At 41.9% G+C, this 12,031-nt stretch overlaps 1 protein-coding gene across 35 annotated transcripts in view; it reads left to right on the top strand.

The window, feature by feature from the left end:
- Positions 1 to 12,031, top strand: part of NEB (nebulin) — a 214,835-nt gene that overhangs the window by 80,046 nt on the left and 122,758 nt on the right. For all 35 annotated transcript variants that reach the window (XM_025205209.1, XM_025205234.1, XM_025205245.1 and 32 more), the window contains 6 exons: positions 2,429 to 2,740; positions 5,714 to 5,917; positions 7,580 to 7,684; positions 7,781 to 7,888; positions 10,182 to 10,493; positions 11,411 to 11,614. In XM_025205209.1, the coding sequence (XP_025060994.1) occupies positions 2,429 to 2,740; positions 5,714 to 5,917; positions 7,580 to 7,684; positions 7,781 to 7,888; positions 10,182 to 10,493; positions 11,411 to 11,614 (1,245 nt within the window). The remainder of the gene's footprint in view (positions 1 to 2,428; positions 2,741 to 5,713; positions 5,918 to 7,579; positions 7,685 to 7,780; positions 7,889 to 10,181; positions 10,494 to 11,410; positions 11,615 to 12,031) is intronic.

Here is a 12,031-nt window from a genome sequence, read left to right as displayed (position 1 = left end):
CAAGGCCATTCTATCTGGCCCACGGGGCCCCTAAAAAAATGTAAAAAATTAATATTTCCCTGTCCTTAGTTCCTGTCAAAAATGCAGGAACCAAGGGCAGTAGGACCCAGGGGAAGCCCAGCGGGCTCCAACAACAGTGGGGCCCCGCCCCCCAGCCGGAAGCCCCAGCTGGGGTTTCTGGGCTGGGAGCACATGGCTGCCCCAGCTTGGAAAGCTCAGGTAAATGGGGGCGGGGGAGACCTTGGGCTTGCCATGGAAGAGGACAAGAAGAAAGGCTATGACCTCCGGGTAGATGCCATTCCCATCAAGGCAGCAAAAGCTTCCAGGAACATTGCAAGTGATGTAAGTATCCATCATGGATGCAATTCCTGAGTTCACCTTAAGAAGCATGCAATTAGAGTAGAACTCTGTCAGCAGAAATACAAGCATAGAAACATTGTGCTTGGAATGGACTTCAGGAATGAGAACAGTCATTCCTATCCTCTTCATGGTAGCCTTTCTTAATATTTAAAAATAGTATCATGTCTCCCCTAATCTGCTTGTCTACTAACTGAATGTACCTCCTTTTCTCAACCTTTCCTTGAATGGCTTTCATCTGGCAGTGGGGCAGGTTACAAGCTGGTGCTGTGTGCAGGGAAAAGCTGCCCCTTGCTTATCCCATGGCCAGCGCCCCGCACTACATCCACCTGCAGCCCACATGAGGCAGCCTGTGCCTGCTCCAGACAGCCCCGTGTGGACTGCAAGTGCCTGCAGCAGGGAGTGCCAGCCATGGGGCGGGCGAGGGGCCGCTTTTCCCTGTGCTCAGTACCAGCTTCTTCCCTGCTGGTGAGCAGGGGGTCAGGGCTGTGCACTGCCCCTCGCCTGTACCGTGGGGCTGGGGGGCACTGCATGTGAGTGGGCAGGGAGCCAGCAGGAGCACAGGTCCCGCACCAGTGTCTTGGGGCCAGTGCCGGTGGGGGCCAGAGCAGGGGGGCCGGAGGGGGTGGGGCCCAGAGCAGGGTGGCAGGAGTGCGGGGTCCCAACCAGCAGGGGCTTTATGGAGCCAGGCCAGCTCCCCCCTCTCCCTGCTGGTGCAGCCTAGCCCGGCTCCACATTGGGACATTGGTCCCAAGATGGTGACCAGGGGGCGGGGCACCTGTCAAGGGGTGGGACACCTGTTAAGGGGTGGGGCTACCCATGCGGCCCTCAACAGTCTGCCAAAACTGGGTAAGCGGCCCTCTGCCCAAAATAATTGCCCGCCCCTGTTCTAACCCCTTTATTGTGTTTGTTACTCACCTGTCACTCAACTATCGTTTCTCAACATCTTATCTAAAGTGGGGCTGGAACTACACACAGCACTCTAGTTGAGGCCTAATTAGTGCCAAATACACTTATGCTATTGTATCCCATTTCTTATGCATAATTCTCCTATTAATTCAGCCACAGTTACATCATACTGCTGAATCATGTTGAGTCTCTGCTCCACCAAAACTCCCAGATCCTTCTCATCAGTGCTGGTGCCCTGCCAGTTATCTCCCTTTCTGTATTTATCCACTAGATAAATCTTCCTTAGGTGTTGCACCTTTCATTTATCTGTGTTGAATTTCATGTTGCTGTCTACTGCCCAGTTCTCTAATTGATCAAGATCTTTTTGAATTCTACTCCTATCCTCCAAAATATTGGCAGCCTGTCATCATTTTGTATCATCTTCAGACTTGATCAGTAAGTTCTCTATCCAAGATCCAAGTCATTAGTGAGAAAGTTAAACAACACTAGACCCAGAATGAGTCCTGTGGAGCTCTCTAAAATTTCCTGCTATACTTCTGTTCTGACAACAATGTGTGGTCTTTGTTGAAGACGTGCTATATTTGCATTCTTAGTTATCAGATTTCCTACTGGTTCTAAACTAGTGCTTTCTAATAATTCCTTCAGGCATAATTGTTTAAATAGGCTCTTAAATGGGCTCTTAAATTATAATCTACTGTCTAGTTGTGTCAAAATGCCAATAAAATGGCCAATAAAGCCACTAAAAAATGCCAATAAAGTGTCATTGATTAAAGCAATCTATACTTGGGGAACTCTGTTAATTGAAGATATTGATTAGAAATGAGTTTCTCATTCTATATTTCTTTTAAAAGATTTCAGAAGTTTCTTTTTTGTACACTGGGAAAAATCATAGAGGCTTTGCTTCACCCCAAAACATCCTTGGTGTTTCAATTTCAGGCTTGGTGTTTGGGGCACATGGTGGGAGGTATGAAATAAAATTCTACTGGAAAGTGTAGTCCCAGTGCTCTAGCAGTCAGAATACAGAACTGACTCTTCGTCAAAGGTAGGTCACATAATCCTGAGCTAGTATTGATAGCCCTGAAGAATGGCCATAGATATTTTTTGTATGTTTTCTTATTAATGAAGACAGCTAAATGAAATTTGATAATTTTCTTCCCTACAGTACAGATACAAGGAAGGATATCGCAAGCAACTGGGACATCACATTGGAGCCCGCAACATAAAGGATGATCCCAAGATGATGTGGTCAATGCATGTAGCCAAGATCCAGAGTGACAGGGAGTACAAGAAAGACTTTGAGAAGTGGAAGACCAAGTATAGCACCCCAGTGGACATGCTGTCAGTTGTTGTGGCCAAGAAAGGTCAGGAGCTGGTCAGCGATATTGATTATAGACATCCTCTGCACCAGTGGACATGTCTGCCAGACCAGAACGATGTCATCCATGCTAAAAAGGCCTATGACCTTCAGAGTGATGTAAGTTGATCTTTTTTTTCCTTACTCTGTGAATTCCAGAGTCTTCTATTAACTAATTTTGATCCAATGGTTAAGATAAATTAAAGATATGCTTGTGTACATTTATGCTGCAAGGATTTTTGCTGCTGCATAGTGGCTTGCTAAGTAGTTTTGATGACAGTGACAAAAGAATTCTTTAGACACACCTAAAAACTGACTATCTAGCTCACTCTTAGTAGCAGGTAGTCTTATTTTTTTTGTCCTTGCTAAATTCTGGTGCTATATATTCTTTGGTAGTAAAGCACCTGAAGTGAACTCTTCCATCTGTGTAGAAAATATTCTGTGTTATGTTTGCAAAATCTTATTTTGGTTGTCATGCCTGGAGGTCAAGAAGATGGGAAAGCATGAAATTATGTTGATACTAAAGCAGTGATTCTCAACCAAGACACTATGGCATCCTGGGGTGCCTTAAGTTCCTTTCAGCAGTACTGCAGAATGCCATGCAGTGTTACCACTGTTAGGTGTGCAAACATGATTTACAAGATATACCCAGAGATTTCAAATAGGAATCCACAGTGTTAAAATCCCTCTGACCAATTGTGGTCTTTCTGAGTTCTCTGCAACAGAAGAATTATTCTATTATTTTTCTGTAGTCAAAAAACTAGTGAAAACTACCATATTTACTCGAATAGAGGATGACACTAATGATAAGATGACCCTGCCCCCCAATAATTGGATTCTATCTATGGAAAATGTATAATTTTCCAGGTATAGAATCTAATTATTGGAGGTTTGTCTTGAATTTGTCTCCTTCCCACTGCTCCAGCATGGAAAATAAACCTGGGGGGCCAAGTAGCCCCTTTGCTCTCTGCTTCCCTCCCAAACTTTCCCTCTGGCAGTCCCTTCCCCTTCTCTTTACTTACCATCAGACCCTGCTCTCCCTGAGCACATGGAAGTGAAAAGCAAATCTGTAAACAATAATCTTGAAATAAACATGGCTGCGGCAATGTGCATATAGTACCCATGCACTTAGTTCAACCAGAATTGATTCATGTTACCTTTTTTTGAAACTGCTGCAAGTTTTAGCACAGGTACTCCTTAAACACACTTTTGAGCAGCTACTTGTATGTAGTGCAAACTATACATGATATTAGTCCAAAGCCAAAGGCTCATAATTTTCCACATGCTTTATTGGGCTGGGCCTCACCACCGTCAAGAGCATTCCAAGCCATGGTGACTCCACATCTCATCACTGTGTGTGTATGTGTGTGTGTACTCCTGATACCCGCCACAAAGGATCCATGTGCTAATTAACCCCCACTAGTGACTGGAAGTGAGTGTTCTTGTCACAAATCTTGATCCTTCAAAAATGTATATGCAGATGAGGTGCAGGGCAACCTGATCGAGCTTCACCTCATGGAAGGTGGGCCCACAGTAATCATATGCAACAGACTGAGAGAGATGGGGCAACAGAAGAATTCTGGATGAACTTTTTGGGGCCCTTTTTGGTTATGTTTGCCAGACATTTAAGGCTGGTGAAGAAACAGGAGTCAATGGAAATGGGAAAGAAAGTTGCGGTTCATCTGTGGGAGTGAAGAGGAAGTAAAAATGTATGAAATATTGTGGCTCACTATGACTTGAAACAGAGTTCACAGTGGAGGGGACTGTGCTTAATGGGCAGACCACTATATGTCTTATTTAGATGAGCTGCATGATGGGCCATGTGTTTTATACTTACCTGGCAGGGGAAACACCATGACCACTAAGGGGTTTTCCTACTGGCAGGGAGAAACTGCTTTCTTGGCAGGGGGTAGTACCTTGACAGAGGTTTGGCAAAGTTAGTCTCCCACTTTCACTTCCAGTGGGAAGATCTGGCTATATGCCAACTTTATGGAAATGGGAGACTCCTCCCTAGCTTGCTTCTATGGCCATACACCTGAGGGCAAGTGAAATTTGGGGGCATCTGAACCCCAAACCTCAGGGCTTGGGCCTGCACATAGGATGCCTGCCAAGGGGTTTGGAAACATCTGAAGCCCTAGGTGGGGGTAGAGGTTGTTTGCCAGTAGTAGGGCCATATTTGGTTTTTGATTGGCTCACGGATTTGAAATTGATTTGGCTGATTTGACTTGGAACATGAAAAATTTTCCTAAAAAAAATGTGTTTTATAGTCATTCTCAGTGTTGGCTGCATTTAATCAACCTCATAGTTGGTTTCCATTGTTGAGCACATGCTGCTTTTGGCTGCAGTTGAATGACAGACAATGTATTTAGTGAGATTTCCTTGTATGTGATTATAAGATGAGGGGCTTTTTTCCCTGTGCTAATTGGGAGTGGGGTTGGGGAATCTCATCTTGTATCCAAGTAAATATGGTAAGTCCTGACACTTTCCAAGTGGTATCTTGAGTCTAACAAGGGGTGCCTTGAGTCTAAAAAGGTTGAGAACCACTGTACTATGGCCTGGTTTCACTTATAAGGCACCTTAGAGCAATCCGATTTTACCTTGGTCATAGCTCAGAAAACCATTAGCTGGTGAACATTTGAACACACTTTCATCTTAGCCTGACAACTAAGTCACAAAAAAAGAGTGTGAGGAAGAGGACCCGCCTGTCTGTTCTATTAAATGACCTTTTTTTTTTTTTTGGCATCATCAGTTTTCCATGGACTTAAGGTGGAATAGGATCACACAAGAGTTTCTTGCTACTTGGCCACCTTGGCAGTGAAATAAGATTTGGATCTAAGTGTTGGAGTTATCTGTACCATTTGGTGATGAGCCTCCTACCAGAGGAAGTTGAGAGAAATCCCAAAGAATGATTAGATTTTAGACTTGTGGTATAAGCAAAACTCACCTTTATTTGATAGCATCTGTCACTGCCGAACTGAACTGCTTGCACATTAAACAGCCTCTTTTACAGATGCTGCTTTTAGAAAGTGAAAAAATGTTCAAGCTGACTAAATAAAAATTCGGAATTCATGAATCTTCCTGTATGTTTTTCAGCTTGCATATAAGTCAGACCTTGAGTGGCTGAAAGGCACTGGGTGGTCCCCTAGCGGCTCTTTGGAAGATGAGAAAAATAAAAGAGTATCCCTCTTTTTGAGTGACCACAAATACCGACAACATCCAGACAAAATTAAATTTAATAGCCTTCTTGATTCTATGCCGATGGTCCTGGCAAAGCACAATTCTAACATTATGAACCAGGTGAGTTTTCCCTTAATTTTCGAATACAGTAATAATTATATAAGCTGTCTGAATGTTAAGTCTTTTTATTTTAAGGTCAGTGAGGATATTTCTAGTAAAATATTTTATTTTAAACATATCAACTTATTTTCAATATATCTCGGTACTCTTGTCTTTTATTTGCTATTTCTGACACTTAAAAGTTTATTAATAAAATACTTCTATTTTAAATAAGACCTCATGATAATTGATTATATTTACAATCAAAACAAATTATTTTCTTTTATATTCAGAAAGCGGGTAAGATTGTTATTAAACAATGTTTCACTAGAGAGAACCTGATAGGTATTTCCTTTTTAGGTAGTGATGTGTTCATATATGTGGTGATTATGATTGTGCAGAACATTTCTAATTGATCATTGGAAAAGATATTCACATATATTCCAGGTGACTTGTCTTTATTCAGCAGGTCCTTGCTAATTTACAGTTATTTATTTTCATAGCACCTGCACTCTATACACAGTTCATTGTGTGTCTCAGCTAAATAATACAAGAGGCCCTAGTGAACTATCATGTCAATAAGATTTCATTATCTTTCCAAAGAACACTTGTGCAGCTGTACAATTTTGAGCAAATTGCATGAATGACCACAAACAAGCAAATCTGAGCTATCATTGTAAAACTGCTGGAAAAAAGTGTTCCCTGTTATGTTTCCCTTAATTTATTTACTGTCCCATGGTTCTGGGTCTACTAGCTTTACTTATGTTGGCAAAATCTTGGCCTCAATGAAATCTTTGGCAAAACTCCCACTGACTTCAGCAGGGACAGGTTTTCAAATTAGTCATGAGATATTTACTGCAGAGCTACCTAATTAGCTCTGCAGTAAAGTCTCAGTGTCTACACATGCATCCCTATTAGGGTGCAGTAAATTAATAAATACCACTGTAGGATAGTACTTGTGAACACAAGTACTGTCCTATGGTGGTGTTCTTTAGTGTGCTGCAACACATGTAGATGCTGACAGGGCTGGCTGGGGCACGAGGATGCTACCTGCCGGCTAGCCCCACACTGAATCACCCTTGTGCCCCAGCTAGCCTGCCCGAAGTATGTTGAACCAAGTTGGAGCAGCCCCGGGTTAGCAGGCTGACCCTTGGGGTCCCCTGCCAGCCAGAGTTGCTCTGACCTGGCTCAACATTTTGCAGTCCTTGGCACATGTGCAAATAGTGTGCCTGGGAGCAATAAACTCCAGTGTGAACTGCACCAGGGTTTATTCATTCGCATTAATTGCACATGTAGGCGCACCTGCTGAGTAGTTTTTAGCCACTAAAATAAGATGGTAAATACCTGGGGACATTAAATCAGTGACAATAATTTTGTGACAAGGCAGTTCCCATCCTGACTAAGAGTATTGGTTTGTGACATATATAATAATTATAATAAGTAGAATAATAATCATGATTAATTATAATAATTAGTAGAATTCAGTGATTTGAGACAGCAGCATTGTGCAGATGAGGAAGTTTCTGTTTTCATTTAGTTTTAGGTATTGTTCTTCCTGGCTGCATAAAATGCTATGAATTGCTGTTCTTGATTGTGTTTATTTAGCCAGAATTATCTTTCACTGTGCTAACTACAGAGATCCCCCTGATTCCACCATCTAATCTGTTGTGGTTTGCTTTTCAGCGGTCATATGTAGAGGCTTGGAATAAAGATAAGACCAGCGTTCACATTATGCCAGATACCCCAGATATCTTACTGGCCCTGCAGAACAAAATGAATTATAGTCAGGTAGGTGGGTTGCTTAAAAGTCATCTGAAGGAAAATTAAGTAAAAAAGAAAAGGCCTTTCTTGACACATTTAACAAATATTTGTGATATTTTTTAGAAACTGTACAAACTTGCCATGGAAGAGGACAAGAAGAAAGGCTATGACCTCCGGGTAGATGCCATTCCCATCAAGGCAGCCAGAGCTTCCAGAGATATTGCAAGTGATGTAAGTAGATGTATACCTTCTTGGGTGAACCTCCTGAGATCTCATGATGATAGTGTGCAACTAAGGCCAAATTGATGTCGTTGGTACAAATGCATCAAACACATTTTCAGTTAAGAACATCAAAAGTTCTTATAGTCCTGTTCACCTTCAGTCTTGTCTTTTTGAGCAATTGAAGGACGTGACCACTTAAATCCTCCTGTCCAGTTTTAAACTTAACTAAGGTGTGTTGTTCAGTAGTCATTTCTGCTCATTTTTAGATGAATTATTCTTTGTGTTGTGGTGTAACCTCCAGTTACATTTAAAAATGGATCTTTCTCCATGACACATCTTTGTAATTGAGATTATTTTTTGAGAACAGATGTGTTTGGTTCTGTAAATGTCCAAATTTCCTGCAAAGTCTTTAATCAGCTTTTTGCTTAACTAGAGAAGGAGGCAATAGAATTACATTTGTTGGTTTTTCCTCTCTAATAAGGTGTAACTTTTCACTTAAGAGATTTTTTTTCTGTCAAAGATCATAGAAAAGAACAAGCTTATAATTGACTAGGTTGAATAACTATAGTACTGTATTTTTAGTTACCAAGTTCAGAAAAATTCCACTGTGTTTAGCATTGCCACCTCCAGGCAGAATTGTTTTTATTGATTTTAGCATTTATGATTTCTTGGTTGGTTCTGTAAAATTTCCAATACAATATTCTGTATTTTAGACTAGGGTTGTCCAGCATCTAAGTGGCCAGGGTCACACTCTGTGTAGCCTGCAGTGCCAGGGACTGCATGTCACATGGGCTGCAGTATTGTGAGCCGGGGTCCGTTAGGCTGTTGCTTTGTAGGCTTCTTCTTCTGTAAGGGAGGTGACTAGGTCTTGGGCAGTCAATCAGAACTGAGGACACTAGGTCAGAGGTTACCAGCATGCAAGCCAAGGTCAAGCAAGCCTGGCATCAGTCCAAGTTTGGGATATCAAGCCAAAGATTGAGATGAGGTAATGGTCTAGACCAGAGGTGGACAATTAGTTCAGCTGGAGGGCCACTTAATGAGTTTTGGTGAGCTGTTGAGGGTTGCAAGGGTAGCCCCACCCTTTGACAGGTGCTGGACCCCCTGGTCTTGGGACCGGAAGTCCTGCCCCTAATCCCTGACCTTTGCCACCGGAAGTCCCTCACCTTGCTCCCTGGAAATACTTGTTTTAGAGAGGGTTGCCATCTTGGAAACAGAAAAAAAATCCAAATCATATACTAAAAGTAAAACATCTACTATAACATATTTTAATTTTATTACAAAAAATATGTTTGTCATGATTTCTGTTTGCATGGTGTACATAGAGATGATTGCATAATAACTCAAAAATAGTCTTACTCTTGTACATTATTTGGAGGTGTGGGGTATGGTTGGGGGCGAGTGAATGGTGGGTTGTGGGGTGTGTGTGTGTGGGGATTTTAAGGGGGTGTGGATGTGTGTGTGGTCATCAATAGAATATGTTAGGGGGTGTGTGTGTATATGTGGGGGGTTGCGGGAGCAGGGTGTGGGTGTGTGGCATTTGTGGGGGGAGGGATGCCCCCAAATACTCCCCTCCACGGTGCACAGGCCCTGCCGGAAGCAGCAGCCGCAGCTCCAGACAGGAGTGCTTGAAGTACTTGTGCCTGGTGCAGACTCTGCCTCTGGTGGCGCGTGGCTTGGGCCAGCACTGCATGCGGGGGCAAGGAGTGCAGCCAGGTCAGCCCACCTCTATTGTGCGGGGCTCTCCACAGTACACGTGCAGCTCCTGTACTCATGCACCATTGGGGGAAGCCCCACGTGATGAATGCTCAGGGGCTGCAGATTAATCCCTCATGGGTGGCAGGTAGACAACTGACTCCTAATTAGGCATTCTTGCTTTAGATGATTCTGAGTGGGTAAAGATTCTTAACTGAAGATACTGATGAGTGTAGATGGGCAGAAAATGAATATCCTGTTCTACTAACATTTTCAGAATTGCAGAGGACTCCTGAAATGTATTGAAAGAAAACTACTATGTTTCAAAATTTTTTATTTCCATAAGAAATGAGAGGAAGAAAAAGAACTCCCTTCATCCCATGATAGCCTATAGTTCAGAAGTCAGAGCAGTTCTCAGGAGGTGACACACAGATATTGTAGTGCAATGTCAAACATCTGATTTAATGTTTAACTTCCTGGACTTCCTCCTGGTCCATGAAGGTCTCAACATTCCCTGGTAATAATAAAGAATCGCCTTACATGTTTTAGGATATTTTTTTTCATCAGAAAAAGAGAGATAAGGTGAAACTTGTACTTTTTTCTCCTACAGTACAGATACAAGGAAGGATATCGCAAGCAACTGGGACATCACATTGGAGCCCGCAACATAAAGGATGATCCCAAGATGATGTGGTCAATGCATGTAGCCAAGATCCAGAGTGACAGGGAGTACAAGAAAGACTTTGAGAAGTGGAAGACCAAGTATAGCACCCCAGTGGACATGCTGTCAGTTGTTGTGGCCAAGAAAGGTCAGGAGCTGGTCAGCGATATTGATTATAGACATCCTCTGCACCAGTGGACATGTCTGCCAGACCAGAATGATGTCATCCATGCTAAAAAGGCCTATGACCTTCAGAGTGATGTAAGTTGATCTTTTTCTTCAGACTTTGTAAATCCCATTGTGCTTTTTTTTACTGTAGTTTTGGTTCAATAGGTGTGATAAATTAAAGGATATGTGTTTGAATAGTTGTTCTGTGGGGATTTTTGCTCCTATACAGTGGCTTGATGAGTATTTTTGAAAACCGTGGCAATAGAAGTGAACCTGAAAACTGGCTATCTATTTCACATTTAGTAATTCATAGTTTGTGATATAATTCTGGTATCCTTTTGTACTACCTGGGGGTAAAGCACCTTGATTGAATGCTTCTGATTGTGAGTGAGGCAGTCTCAGTTGCATGTTTGTCAGGCCTGTTTTGATTATTTAAGTGACATGACTGAAGATTGAGGGGAACAGAAGAAGTGAAATTGTGATATTATGGTCCAGTTTCACCCATAAAGCACATTTGTGTTATCCTATTCCCCCTTGGTCAGGTCTCTGTAAACCATTAGCCAGTGAACGTTTGTAACATTCCTTCATTTTAGCCTGAAGATCAAAAGTCACAAAAAGGAGTTGGGAGGAGGAGGGATCTACCTTTTTTTGTATTCAACCAGGCATTTTTTATATTAGGAGTTTTTCATGGACTCAGGCAGGGTAGGATCACTCTTGCCAGTTAGGCCCTTTGGTGATGAAATAGGGTTTGGACCTAAGTGTTATAATTATCTGTACCATTTGCTGATGAACTTCCTCCCTGAGGAAGCTAAGACAGAAATAGCAAGGAAAAGTGGTAGATTTTTCTAGAGTAATTGTATAGGCAGAGTCCATCTTTAGTTTTATAGGGTTTGCCAGTGCTGAACTAACCCCATTGGAGAGCTGTAAGGGATGACCTCTGTCTGTTCTTTGATGTACATGAAAAACCTTCAGTGATGCTGAATTTTCTAATCTCTCTGTATCTTTTTCAGCTTTCATATAGGTCAGACCTCGAGTGGCTGAGAGGGATTGGGTGGTCCCCTAGTGGCTCACTGGAAGATGAGAAGAATAAGAGAGCATCCCTCATCTTGAGTGACCATAAGTACCGGCAACACCCAGACACTCTTAAGTTCACTAGCCTTCTTGATTCTATGCCAATGGTCCTGGCAAAGCACAATTCTGTTGTTATGGACCACGTAAGTCTCTATTTCAATGCAAATAAAGATATTTTAAGTAAAATCTTGTATTGTAACAGAATGAAGTTTATTTGCTTTGGATCTGAATATAGTTCTTGCATATTTGGAGTTTTTCTAGCTCCTAGGTAAATTTAACCTTAACAATCATTTCAACCATTGCTTAATTTAAAAATAAAACATGAATAAGTAATTAGCTTCAAAATACATACTTATTTTGAGATTGTTTCCTTTTCAGGGCATGTTGCATTTATAAATACAGTGATGATAACCACAGGCCATGGCAAGTTGTTAACTAATAGAGATATTTGTACACATCATTTGTGACTTTTTAGGTTATAGGAAATCCTTATAAATCTGCATTTCTATATTTTCACAACATCAGCTCCCCATCCCCATTTAGATGTTTGCTTCTCTGGT

This window comes from Alligator sinensis, unplaced genomic scaffold (genome assembly GCF_000455745.1).
Source record: "Alligator sinensis unplaced genomic scaffold, ASM45574v1 scaffold61_2, whole genome shotgun sequence".
In the NCBI taxonomy this organism is placed as follows: Eukaryota; Metazoa; Chordata; order Crocodylia; family Alligatoridae; genus Alligator; species Alligator sinensis.
The sequence above is the reverse complement of the archived record's forward strand: the minus strand, read 5'-3'. Positions and strand labels throughout refer to the sequence as shown.